Source organism: Sciurus carolinensis, chromosome 11, assembly GCF_902686445.1.
Source record: "Sciurus carolinensis chromosome 11, mSciCar1.2, whole genome shotgun sequence".
Taxonomy (NCBI): Eukaryota; Metazoa; Chordata; class Mammalia; order Rodentia; family Sciuridae; genus Sciurus; species Sciurus carolinensis.
Window position 1 is genome coordinate 104,373,741 of NC_062223.1, and position 14,524 is coordinate 104,388,264.

At 37.0% G+C, this 14,524-nt stretch overlaps 1 protein-coding gene across 2 annotated transcripts in view; it reads right to left on the reverse strand.

Annotated features, from left to right (window-relative positions):
* Positions 1-14,524, reverse strand: part of Pdgfd (platelet derived growth factor D) — a 233,541-nt gene that overhangs the window by 69,455 nt on the left and 149,562 nt on the right. Inside the window, exons 2-3 of one of the 2 annotated variants that reach the window (XM_047519595.1) lie at positions 9,460-9,646; positions 5,728-5,908 (exon numbers count right to left, since the gene is read on the reverse strand). In XM_047519595.1, the coding sequence (XP_047375551.1) occupies positions 5,728-5,908; positions 9,460-9,646 (368 nt within the window). Of the gene's footprint in view, positions 1-5,727; positions 5,909-9,459; positions 9,665-14,524 lie in introns of both variants that reach the window. The other variant, XM_047519594.1, reaches the window with a different exon arrangement.

A 14,524-nucleotide genomic window follows, 5' to 3' on the forward strand; every position in this document is an offset into this window, starting at 1 on the left:
ATTCTCCTTACCAATTACCATTTGTTTATAGACCTAGGAATGACTTCGTCAAATTATCCTTTGTTCCCAGGTTATGTTAAATTTTGCTTTGCTCTTCCATAAACTTTATTACAGTTCTGCTCATGTATATGTTTAGGAGAGTAAGCTATTAAAATAACTGATTCACTCAACCCTCCCCAACAGAACACAAGTTCCTCAAAATGGTCTCTAATTGGTGAAATTTAAAAATATTAGTGAAATATTAAATAAGAATGTTTTTCTACCCCTGCCAATAAAATGCTGCAACAAAAAAATTTCTCTTTGTAAGAAAGTATGCTTCAACCACACTAACTCTGCTGCTTGAGCAGACATTTGACCCTTGTGGTCTGCAGTTCTCCTGTCTGACCCTGACCACTTCCCTGGTTTTATTTATTTCAGTACATTGTTAAGTGTCTTATTGATAAGACTGAGTACCTTGTGAGTGTCTTATTTCTAGCATCTGACCTTAGCCGACCTTCTGGTTTTAGCTCTCTTATCCCAGCCAAGTACTGAAAAAGTTGAGATATGCAAAACAGGATGAACTGAGATAAGGAGGTGGAACGCCCCCCTCCTCACTCTTACCTGAGAGAGGAGTTAGCAACAGTTCTGCTTCTCTTCCTCCTGTTTACTTCCTTCTAACAGCCTGAATGACAAGGCATCAAGGGAACCACTGCCACCAAAGAAAAGATGCCTTCTGCTTTCCGTGGCAGCCTTTTCTGTTTCAGTGCTTTCTCTTCTTTTGCTTAATGCACTCTTTTCCTAGCGCTTCACGTGATTGACTCCTTTAATATTTCAGTTGCAATTTTATACCCACTGATCTTCCTTGACCTGTGGCTGGAGTGGGCCCCTTTCCAGTCACTCATCACATTGCTCTCTTTTATCTGCCTTTATTGAATTTCAAATAATCTCTGTTTTATGAATGTGCTTATTTCCCTGCTTCCATGTTTAGTGTCTGTTTCCTCTCACTGTCATGAGAGTTCCTGAGAGCAGAGACTCTGCCTATCTTCCACCAAGCTGTATCTCCAGGGCCTTGGACATGCCTTGTCTGGCTGCTGGTGGGCATTTATGAAACAATATCACAGTTCTTATAGCTCCCACACCACCTCCAATAGGATACAATGGAGAGGTAAGAATAGAGATAAGTGGAACCTGCGGTGGGAATCACTACCTATACCTTGACAATCCCTGGCTCTATATACGGTCCTGGCTAAAGTGGCCAGAACACCAGTGGATTTTCAGGACATTCAACAATTTTTATCTGGCTCTGCAAATCAAGATGGAACTTGCACACATTTTGCAGTTGAGGAATTCCTTTAATCTCTACCTACAGTTTTTAAGAATTTGATGCAGAATGAGGATAGATTGTACACTTTTATTTTGTTGTTGATAATTTGCTTTTGTTTCACTAACTGTTGAGTTTTAGGTGAGAAAAATTAGAATCTGTAAAAGTTATAATTGACTCATGTTCAACTCCTGGATTCTCCTATTCCTCCTCTTCCATCTTTTCATTTTCTTCTTTTCCATCTTCTCCATTTTCTTCTTTTTATGTTTTAAATCATTACTTTTATGCACCATCATGGTTCACTTGAGTTTTAGACTCAATGGAAAAAAAAATTTTTTTTTTTTAATATTGGGGACTGAACCCTGGGGCACTTAACTACTGAGCAATATCCCCATCCCCAGCCCTCTTTATGTTTTGAGGTAGAGCCTTGCTAAGTTGCTGAGGCTGGCCTCAAACTTGTGATCCTCCTGCCTCGACCTCCTGAGCCTCTGGGATTACAGAAATGCACCACTGTGCCTCACCTCAGTGGAATTCTTAACTGCGTCACCTGAAGTTAATTTGCTGCAGAGACATTTAAGAAACTGCCTAATCAAACTGCATTTTTATTTTAGGAAGTATTAACAATGAATATTAGTAAACCACAATTTATGAAATAAACTAGACTTAATAAGATGAAAAATTTTGAATAGCTTTCAAATGACTTTATTTTTGAATTTTAAAAAGTACTTCCTTATTAAGTGCATGTATCCTCACACACACAGGCATATAGTTTTCATGTTTGTTACAATGTATAACATTTCTTCTTTGGATGAGGAAAATGAATCATTGTCACAGTACACACGTACACACACACATGCACACACTTACACATACTAACAACTAGGATGTTAGAACAGGACTTCCAAGCTTACCTGTCACCTGATATGTTAATTATACCAATAATAAAGATTACTATAATGGCAGTAGATATTTGAGTAATTACTAAATTCCAGGAAGAGTCATTTATAAAAGTTATCTAATTTAATTCTCACAACTACCTAATATCAGCATTATCCCCATTTTATAGATGAGGAAACTAAACTGGTAAGAAGCAGAGCTGAAGTTCATAATCATGTCTGTTCACTCTCTGCACACTCCCCACAGGGTGCATTATAATTGGACACATTTCAAATAACATACTTAGTCATCCTCAAAAAAAGACCATGAAACCATTCTTTTATTTCTCCAACCAACTGGATTTGCAGTGGGAGATCCTAATATATTTAGATAATTACATCAAGCAAGTGTTTTATAACATTACCCATTTTGCTTAATTATGCATTCTGAAGCTATCTCCTCTCCTCAGTGAAGTGAAATTAGAAAAGAAGGCTGAACAGGAGAGCAAGAAAATGAAATTAGGCAGTTCTTATGAATCATATTTTCTCAGGAACGTGTCAATCCACAAACATAATCTTGTATAAGGCACTGTGTAGAATCCACATAAGAATATTTGTCCTATACTCAGAAAGTTCACTGCCATTTATCTATATATGTATACATAGATAATTATGTATAATAATCATTACTAATTATGTACACATATCTGCATGCATGTATATATGTAGTGATTATGTATGTGAAAATATATATACACATATTCACATACACACATATAAACATGAAAATATTTAATACATACTACACATATGCATATATGTGCACCCAATTCATAATGGTAAAGGTAGGATCATGATTACCATTTATTGAGCACTAACTGTATCCTAGTACTAAGTATTCCTATCATTTTTAAATCTCACACCAACTTCAATTTTAAAGATTGTTTAAAGGGTAAGAAAGTGATTCAGCATCACATCATTTGTAGTTGGTAACCTCTGCCTTCAATCTGAAATATGCTTTACAGTACAGCTCTAGGAAGAGACTATGACAAGTCTATTTATACCTTCTAAAAAAGGTAAAGGATTGAAATCCGAATACAACAAAGTTGGAATACAGAAATCATTCTCAACCAAAAATAAATCATCTTAAAGTTATCCATTAGTCTCCCATGATTTTCTGGGGTGAAAAATTGACTAAAACTGTACACTGGATTGTTTCAAAAGTATTGGGCATAGACCATGCAGACTTTATTGAAGGGCAGTGGATCTTAAGGTCCTCAGCACCTGTTGCATACAGCCTCAGAAGTCCCTATACACCTGGACAGTCACTGAAGCAGGAAGAGCAAAAATACAAGAAAGGAAGAGGAGGCAAGGAAGTGGAAAGGGAGATGAGAAGGGAGGTAAGCTTGACCACTCCTAACAGTTACTTGCCATTTTCCAAGGGCACTTGTCTCCATCAGAAATTTTTCGTAGGGCTCAAATTTCCCTAGTGCCCATCATTCCTTAAAGTAGGGTTGCAAAGCAGCTGCATTCAGTCCTGGAGATGTTTAGCATTCTAAAAGCCACCATTTAAATGCATTTGATGAGGGCTTGACATTTCTAATTCCACTGCCTTACTATTAATCTATCTTCAGTCCACTTTTGGTTTGATTTTTGGCTATTGAATTTATAAACCCTGCTTTAAAGTTTCTTCAAGTAAAATATTAACATGAAAAAAAAAGGATTTTCCCAAAACAGAAGTTAAGACATATGTGATATTCAGTGCCTATCCATGAAGAATCAAAGAGAAGAGTTGTATCAAAAAATCACATGTCGATGGTCTCTATCTATGTATCAGAAGACTAAGATGATTTTGCCTCTTGGATTCAGTGACCAAAATACTTCAGGCCAAATTGACCATACTTAGTGCCAGAAGCCTAGTAGGAGGCGGGAGACACATGCACCTCCATGGAGCAGACCAAGAGGCCAGTAGGAAAATACACAGAAATGTTCTAACTATTGCCATTTAGTTAAAGTACAACTGAACGTATGAGTGGAGGCAAATGTCTGAGGAAAGTGACCTTGAACAGTTTTCATCAAATTACAGAGCCTCTCAAAATTTCCAGTTAACACTGGTTGGGGAAATTAGTGATGAGTTCTCACTGTACCTCTAGACACCTAAAACAAGAACATTCATTCCTCCCCTAGCCCATGTTTGTACTGCCCTCTACAAAAGGAGTGGTGTTGCCTTAAAGGGGTTATGTAGAGTCAAGGTGTTTCTAATTGACTGTGGACCATTCAACTTAGTCATAAGCCAAGCATCACAGAAAGCACATACATTAGTACTGATGGTATCCATACTTTAAGGGACAGAATGATCTTCCACAAAGTCCATCTATCATCATTCTAACATGCCAAGCCTGCTTTGTCCATAAACAACCGAGAACAGACACATCACTGAACACATTAAAAGGGAAAGAAATGTAGACACCAAAAAGAAATGTAGAAACCAAACGTTCACACTTAAATTTTAATGCTGAGCAGCATTGCATGATTCTGCAATAATGCTTGATGGATTATTTTCAAATTAAAACTAGAAGCAGTGCCACATGCTATTTTTTCATTTACAATAATCTGATGTAGAATTCACAGAGTGTTTCATAGCTCGCCATGATGCAAAAAATCATAAGATTAAAAAAGTAGCAAGATTTTTCCTACTCTAAATTTAGTTCTTAAGAGGGAAAAAAATTCAACATATTGATGCCATTTACAGTACTGTGTTCTACTTTGGCATCTCTTCTTGATGCCAAATGAATGAATGAATAAATACATGCTTGTGAGTGACCCAAAACCCAGAATTAACTGTTTCTGAACATGTTGGCTAAATATGAGGCTGAACATGTTCTAACAGTCAAAACCTTCCCCCAACCCATATCTGTACTACCCTGCACACAAGAAGTGGTGTTGGTGAAGGCTGCTGAGTGTTTAAGTAAAAGTAAGCATGCATGTTGTCAACAAGGTTTGGACTTTTGGGATCTCATGATGTTGCAGATGTTTGCCAAACCTGAGGCTCTGTGAATATAGCATGAACCCTTCCCAAATCTGGGTCATCACTTAAACTAAATTCATCATGACTTTCTTTCTCTCTCTTTTTTTTTTTTTTCTGTGATGAAATTTATGGTCAATTTTTCAAACTAGAAGAGGAAATATTTTCTTCAGTTTGAATTCTTAAAACCTATTCAAATTTCATATATCTTCTATTTAGCTGTACATTTACCTTGCTTCAGTTGAATCAATGTAATTTTGTATCGCTTCACTATAATTTTACTTTTCTATTTACTATGCTTTCTTTCAAGATGCATGGCCTAAAGATTTATATACTAGATCCAAAATAGTATTCATTACAAAAAATAGCCTTTAGAATTTCGACCATAGGATAGGAGCAAAACACACCATAAGGAATTAATATAGTTCATTTACCCTCATGCCACTGTACTTAATCTCAGAAAATGATCTCTATCCTTCATGAAACCAGTGTCTGCCTTTAATCATAGGGTGGCTTAGCTAACTTACCACAAAAGAATAATAAATCCTGAATCCAGGTTTCGCCACAAAGTAGTCATCAGATTTGAATGTTATTTTAATTTGGTTTGTTCTTGATGTTATCCTAGGAGGAACTTCCTTGTGTCCACACCATCGTCCTCTGATAACTGTACTGGTTTCAGACACATCCTCAACTTCCACAAAATCATACCTAGAATCAGTTTGATACAAATAAATATGTTTTGATTAAAGTAGATTTTGAAATTCATAATTACACAGAGAAATTAAAACCAACATAAGTAATTTATCATAACCTACCAATTGAGATGAACAGCATAAAGTACAGAATTGGTAAAAGGAAAGGTAGTCTGGGATTAGGTTTTCCAAACTTAAAGTTCAATGCTCTATTCTGAGAAAACCTCTACATGCATGCAGTTACTGTTTCCAGGTCATCAATAATACAAATGAACTACTGTTTGAGCATCTAGCTTAGAGAGATATCTTAGGAAAACTAACAACTGTAATCTGTTTGTATATTTTAGATGTAGCTCAAATTATCTGCTCAAATATTTATTTTATAAAGATTTTAAAACAAATTTACAGTTTGAATTAATTTAACACACCAGTTCTTCCTTGAGGACATGATTGATATTTATATAGCTTATAAAATTAGCATTCTCATTGCAGAAAATAAACGGGATATGGACATGATCTGTTCTCTTTCTGGAAACTATATTTTGGAAGGTTAACATCATAAAATGTGACATTTGTCATAAGGGAAAGCATTTAACTTTGGGGAAATGTATGTAGAAACTGTAATGGTCAAGTCTGGACTGGTTAAATGGTGTGAACTGAGGACCACAGGCTCACCTGGGGCCCTGATCAGAGAAATATGGAATCCAGGACTGAGGAAAACATCACAGCCTATGTAGTTATGCCATGTGACATGTGACCATCTGATCCTTGAAGTTCTTCCATATGATCCTATAACAGTAGGACATCTTCAGTGACACAGTTTATATCTTCTAGGGGTCATTTACTTTATTTTCAGACCCCTGAGATTTGGAACATTCTGCTTGTCTGGCTGAACTATCTGCCTTTCAGTTGAGTCATCAGTGTCTCGCTCTTGAGCCCTGCCTTTCTCAAATGACTTCAGATATTAAAGTCACAAGAAGAGGGTGGGTAGTCCGGGTGAACAGTGGCATAAAACTCTGATGCATCTTATATTTTTCTGTCATGGTTACCAGAAAGAATCTGCATAAGAAACATTAGAGCTAAATATGATTAAAACTACTATGGATTTACCAGTTTTACCCATTGGGAAGGGGAAACTAGGGAGTAGATGAAAAAATATTAACATTGTTACTACATTTCTTTGACAGTGATTTATGAGGCCATTATGTCCTTTGCCTCAGTTTCCTTATGGACAAAATAAGAAGGCTTATATAATTTTAACAGCTGGATATCTCTTGGGTGCTGTGTAAATTAATTACTTAACATTTATATGGTGCTTGGAAGGTAAAAAGCACTAACAAAACATCATTATTTAGGCAATAAAATATTACAATGTAAACATCAAGGAGGCTTTGGAACAGATGGTAGGAAATCAATTGCATTTCATTTTGTATACAGTGTATGTAAATCATATTTACTGCTCAAAGCATAACTAAACTTGAAACTTTGTTAATAACACAATAGGTCACTTTAGTTTTTAAAAAAACAACTTCAGTTAAGTTTTACTCTGAGTCCAAAGTGAAGAGTGTACCATGTTTTTTCTTAGGGAGGGTTTTGGGACAAGTAACTGATCTGCTTTTTCCCCTTTCTCTTGCTTCTTTAACTCATTCTATATATTTTGAGACCCAATGAGATATGATGGAGGATCCAGAAAGAAAAATATCCTAACACTCACTGTCCTATTTTCAAGGCCACTGCTAGGGTAAAATCTCAGCATCCCAGCTCATTAGTGGCTTCCCTTCTGTGGAACTGTGATTGGTTCCTATCCAAAATCCCTTGAAATCTGAGTGATGAGATCTTCTTTTATTACTCATAATAAACCCCTTTCAGCCACATCTGAGTTTATCCTGATGTGATGACACTTGGCCCCTAGATAGGTTCAGGATGAAGGATGGTGACCAGAAAGACTGAGGCATGATTAGAAGGTCAGAACTTTCAGCCCCACCCCTGAACCTCTGAACTGAATCACCAGTGGCCAATGATTTAATTACCATGCCTCCACAAGCCCTCCAAACTATGGAGTTCAGAGAGCTTCTGGGTTGGGGAATATATCAGGTGTTAAGAAGGTGATGCCCCTGGAGAAGGAGCCCTTCCATATACCTTGCTTTATTCATCTTTTCCAAGGGAGAGCTGTGAGACCCCCTGACTGAAATAGGGGAAGCCTGGGTCCTGCACCTGAATTTAATGGAGGGAAGTCTTGTGGGGTTTGTAGCTAACTCCAAGTAGATGGTGGCAAAGTTGATACGAATTGTAGGATACCCAGATGGTGATGGAGAAATTGGCTGATGTGGGGGAAAACCCCCAAACATCTGGTGTCAGAAGTGTTCTGTGAGTTGAAAGGGATCATGGGAACTTCTGTTTCTCACCTTTAACAATCTCACCTTCCATCCTCACCTTTTAATAGTGATTTTCCCACTAGGATTTTTTTTTTTTTTTTTTTTGTCAGTACAGAAAATGAGTTCTCCCTTTCAAGGTTGAAAAGACACAAGATCAGCTTTAGTTTATTCTCTTTGTAAATATTAACTGGCTCTCCTTGCATGTATTAGTCTCTGTTTTCTGGCATACATTACCCTCTATGGTCCTAGAAAGTAATAGTCACTGCTGTTATTCTTGGGAAAGTAGCAACATAATAAAAGCTGTCAGCATAATAAACATCCAACAAAGGACAACCAAATTTGAGGCACCTTTTTTTTTTTATTATTCAAAGGAAAATAAACCTGCTGAAAGGATTTAGCAGTTCAGTAGTTCATTGGCAATGCAGAACAAGTGCATGCAGTAAAGTATGAAAAGGAAAGAAAAATCCTCCCCAAGTCTAACACATGATAATTAAGTGAGTAAGATGCTGTGGGAGAACAATTCAAAGAACAACAGCCTGGACTTTCTCTGAAATGTGCTAAGAAGGGAGAAGATTATAAGGTACAACTTTCATCTTCCATCTCTGGCCCAGAAAGCACAGGAAATTGGTGTTTTAGGAACACTGAACCTGGGGTTGCCTTCTCTTCCTTCCTATCCATATCTGAATTCTTAAAACTATGAATTCAGAGTAAGGTCCTGACCAGATCCTCAGCTATCATCTTCTCCCAGTTTTGGGAAAGTCATGGTTACACTACCTTGGGTCAGTTACTGGAGCTGAGTTGGGGGTTATGCCCCCTAAGCCCATGCCAGGTTCCCACACTCCAACCAGGTGCAGCTGCTGCAGGTGACTGGGAGAGTGGATGCATCTACCTGCTCATAATAACTATTCTCTGCCTGGAAGGTCATGGACCTCCAGATTGCACCCTTCTTTGGAAGTCAAGCAGTCATAACAGTTGCCGGAGTAAGATTCTGAGTCATGGCAGGTTATCAGGCCCTCAGCAGTAGCATATCTATATTATTTTGTCTGTAGGGCTAATAAACAGCTTTTTTGGAAAAGAAGGGATACATCTTAGGTAGGTCCAAAGGACTCAAAATGCATGTCTGATGTGATGTTTTAAATTCATCTTCCTTTCATACTTAGTACCCTAAAGTAAATATTTTCCTCACACTTACCTGCAGATATCATTTTCTGCTTCCTCTAATCCAAACTGATTGTCAAATGCCAGCTGTATCCTTGTTTTGTCCTGGGAATGGAGCCGCCATGTCAGAAGTAGGTTCCTGGGGTAGCTATTCGGGAAGCGAGGACTTTGTACATGGCCATTTCCTGTCACATGGATGGTTTCTTCTTTTCGGTACAAGTCTGTGAGGTGATTGCTCTCTGTTAGTAGTCACAACTTGTATAAATTAGTAGGTTGCTCCAATTACAGGAAAGCAAAAAAAGAACAATTTATAGTACATAACATTTCAAAGCACTTCTTGATTTTCTTTACAAACATGAGACCAAATGGTAGCATTCAGATTAAACTAACAATATTTATTTCTATTATTCACACCTCCCCAAATTCTTCACAAAGTTCAATGCCCCAAAACTTCATAGTTTGGGAACTCTCTTAAATCATTCCTGACAAACAAAAATTAACAATTATTTTAAACCTCAGGTTCATTTTGATTAGAATTAAAATCAGCAAACAATTTCAAATAGTTCAACCCTCCTCTTTTCGATGTAATTTAAATAAGTAATTTTTATTATGCTGACAATGTAACTATATTTCCAGTGACTAGCATAGGGGATACTCAATAAATATTGTTGAACAAATAAATAAGTGAAAACAAATAAAAAGACTAATAGTGTTCAATAGCCATTTATCTTCTGTGCGTATTGCATTTTTTTCCAGTGAGTTTCTCTACCATAAAACTACACCACATATATAGTTTTATGGTTGAAAAACTACATACATATGTAGTTCTATGGTAGAAAAATATATTTTGGGGGCCATGGTTTTCTGTTGCTTAAAATAGATCCAATTTTTGAGTATTTTCTGCACATTGTATAATGAAGAGTTTATCTGATCTTTGTCCTAGATTTATGGAAAGAATCAAACCCTTGGAATTTCCCAGGTGGTAGGAATACTTTTGTTTTTCATGGTGGGTCCCTGAAATTTCATCTGAGTTTATACTAATGAGGCAATTGACTGTGGGTGTCTAGATGGTTTCAGGGGGGTTGACCATGCCAGAAGACCAACATGGAAGTAAAGAAGGCTTTCTGTCACTTGCAACCAGCTTGACCTGCCAAACTCCAGGGTGGAAGCAGGGTTGGAGGTCAAGAGTCATGTTGTTAATGATTTAGTCAATCATGCCTGCATATGAAACCTCAACAGAAACTCTGAATTTCAGAGCCTGGAAAAGCTTCCTGGTTTGTGATACACACTAATGTACCAGGAAGGTGATGTAACCTGAGGACACAGAAACGTCATGCATGGAATCCTCCCAGACCTCACCCTATATGTCTTTTTATTTCACTGGTTCTAATTTATGTTTTTTATAATAAAACTTTAATTGTAAGTATAGTGTTTTCCTGAGTTCTGGGAGCTGTTCTAGGAAATTATCAAAACTCAGGGGCTGTGGGACCATTGAATTTGCAGCCAGTTGGTCAGAAATGCATGTGGTCTGAGTCCTCCAAATCTGCAGATTGTTCTTCAGTGAGGGTAGTCTTATGGGGTCTGTAACCTTATCTGATGAAACAGGACTTACCTCTAAGGAGTTTAAATCAGAGTTACATTGCACACGGGATCTATTTTTCATATCTCCCACTATTCAGAGTTTTTTCCATTAGACATTGGCTTTTTAGGCCCTACCACAAATAGACCTCTAAGCACGGTCTATTTGTGTTTTCCTGCAGAGAGTTTACTTTGAGGTCTATAATTCATTGAGCCTGGTCAGGGAGACTAAACTAGCTGGTGGAAAGCACTATAAGGTAAGGCTGCTGAGAGTGACTGTTAAAGCTTCCAAAATAAGAGAGGGAGGACAGGACAGGAATTGACATGCAAAATACAAAAGTGTGTCTACTTTACATGATTTTGTGCACATAAAAATTTACTTTTTATTTTTTAACTTGCTCAGTGTTTAATGTGAAGCAGCTTACTCAGCTAGATTTTGTGTAAGACAGAAAGAGTCCCAAGAGGTGCCTTGGTAGGGGAGAGATGTCCCCATTCTCTACCTCAGGATGACAGCACTAGATATGTAGTAAAATCACCATCTCCACTGAACTTGGCAACTGGACAACCTCAGAAGAACTGAGAAACATTTCTGTCAACTGATCCATAATTATTCTCTTCCCTTGACCTTATGCTGAAAATGTAGCCATGAACATTATTATCTGCTCATTTTGTCATAGGGAGTTTAGGAAATCAATCTGAAGACTGTTTTCTAGGTTATAGGACCTGAGATATCAGTCACTCAACAATGATCAAGTAAATGCAAACTCTAACCATATGTATTACAGTATTTTTAAGACTTCTTAGTTGAGTATTATTTTCTTGTTTTTTTCCATTTTCTTAGCTCTTTCTAAGTTAGTATTTTTAATCAAAAGCAAATTTATTCTAAAACAAAACTTTATATCAATAATTCCTTGGCAACTGGATTCCATTTGCCATGAATAGAAAGACCATACATCTAAATATATAGCTATTACATTTAAAAATAACCATCCAGTTGATCAGATTATTCCTTTGTATAATAAGGGAACCAGATGGCACATTTCTTTTTGGTTTCTTTCAGGGGTAATAGTCAGTGATTCTGTGTGTGCTTGTTTCCTGTTTCAGGTGCTACTCTAAATTCAGGTATAATTTAAGAACATTTGAAGAATGGTTCCTATCTGACTATACCTGGAAAACAAAGTTTATGCATACCAGGAACAAAGAAATGCTAAGTGCTGAATGTAAATACAGTAGTTGCAGACCTAGAGGGTGGTGAGTACAAGGGGCATTCCTGGCATCATAGTCAGAGGCCTGTCCGCAGCAGTCAACCTGACCCAAGGGAGTTGGGGGAGGAAATGGGCTTTAAATGCAAACTACAGAAATACCTGAAAGCCAGACAGAAGCCCAGCAGAAGTGTCTGCACTTGATAAAAGTAGAAACAGGAAAGCTGTGGAATGGGCAAATAGCTTGTGGAAAGTGCTTCAGAGGGACTCTGTCTCCTGGGAGGTAGCTATTTGGGTGATGTGTTCTAACCTAGAAGGCAGTTGGCCATGAAGCTGCATGAGGGAAAAGTTAAAAGGAACATGTAGTTAAGAAAGGAATGCAAAGTGATGGGTCAGAGTCAGTAGCAACATGAACTGGGTTCAGTGTGGTATTTTTGACACTTAGAGATATGGCAAAGAGAAAAGTTTTTAAAGACATACAAGTTCAATTTTGATGTAGTGATGAAGAATTCAAGTGGAAATGTTAACAGGCTTTGTGGATATGGGCTGAGGCCTGAGGTGAGAGAACACAAAAGATGTGAGGCCTAGAGGAAGTCTTAGGAATCTAAGTCTTTCAGAGGGGAAACTTGTCCTCAGGAGGGATGGCTAGGCCTGGTGATGGTACACATGCCTGGGGGTGGTAGCTGATGAAAGATGAGTTGGGAAAGTTAGAAGTAATGGCTGGAAGTGAAGCCAAGTCTAAGACAGGTTAGAAAAGGGATGATTTCATGATTACTGATACAGTAGTCAATAGAGTCAAATGCAGAAGCCAGACTAGGGAAATTTTCTAAGTATAAAAGTGATTTGTCTCTTTTTTGTTTTAGGACATAAATTGTCTGGATTGTTTAAAAGATATTAACTCTGGTTATAAGTGAAAGGCTAATTATACTTTAATGATAATGAAGCAGGTAGAGACAGGCATTTTTCTCTCTCTGTATTTTTTATATTGTTTAAGACAACATTGTTTCTGGTTTTACAAATTTCTCACAGATCTATACTCTACTATTAATTTTTCCAATTTATTTTTCTTTAAAAGTAAAAATTTGCAAAAATATACATGCACCAAATATGAATAACAGAAAGTTATAGAAATGTTTATTTTGAACCAGACATTGTCATAAGCACTTGTATCATTTCATTTATAGGGTCTAATCACTTTATATATGATCTGCATGTGTATGCAAGAACATGCACAAGTATGAACATATACACTTGTAACAACTCTCTGAAATGTGAATTATTATTACCACTATTTGACATCTGATTATTCTTGAGAATGAAGAAGTCAAGGGTCTTGTTTGAGGTTACAGAGCTAGTTAAAGGTGGAATCAGAACACAAACCCAGGTAACCTGGTTGCACAGTTGATGTTCTTAATCACTGAGCTATATAAAGTATTCTTCCCTTTTAATCTGAAATTTGCTATAAGCAGTTTTAGACTCTTGGCTATCTGTAGGACACTTTACCTTCTGAATCATGTTGTTCACATATAATTTATAACTTCATGCCAACGCATGGCTAATCTTAGCAGAAGAATTATAGAGAGTCATAGATACAGAGAACAATTTATCAGGTTAAACCTGAGATCTACCAAAGTACTTTATGCAGAGTCACATTCCTGAACACAAACATTTACTCTGGTATTCCAATAGCAGCTAACATTTATGGAGTAATTATTATATTCAAGGCACTCCAATATGTGGTCTAAAGCCACTACTTCATTTAATCCTCACAACAATCCTGTGCAGTTGGTACTATTCTCACTATACAAAGGGGGCTCTGAGAGATTAAAGGATTTGTGACCTCAAGGTTCAAAGCCAATGGTAGAATCAAGATCTGACCCTCAGCCATCTACCTTTAAAATACACATGCTTAACCAGAGCACTCTACTAGCTGTTAAGAAACAAAATAAGAAACAAATCACTTTTCATTGATAGGGAATAATTTCTACATATGTTTATATAGCAAAAATATAAAGTCTTATTGTGCATCTTAGTACAAAAAGAAGTTCATAGCCTCATAAACTCTGAACTATTCATTTTGACTTAAAAAATGAAATTTTTCAAAAAGCTAAAATATTATATTTATATCCATTCTTCCCTAACTCTTTTAAAAATAATTCCAGAAGCTCTTGAAAAGTCACTACAGGCACTATCTCATGTCTTTGGAATTCATGGAGATTAATGGTTCTCAGAGTGGTCCCCAGACCAGCATGACAGGCCTCACCCAGGAATTGTTAGAAATGTCAGTTCTCAGGTTGCAATCAGAACTGCTGAAAGAGA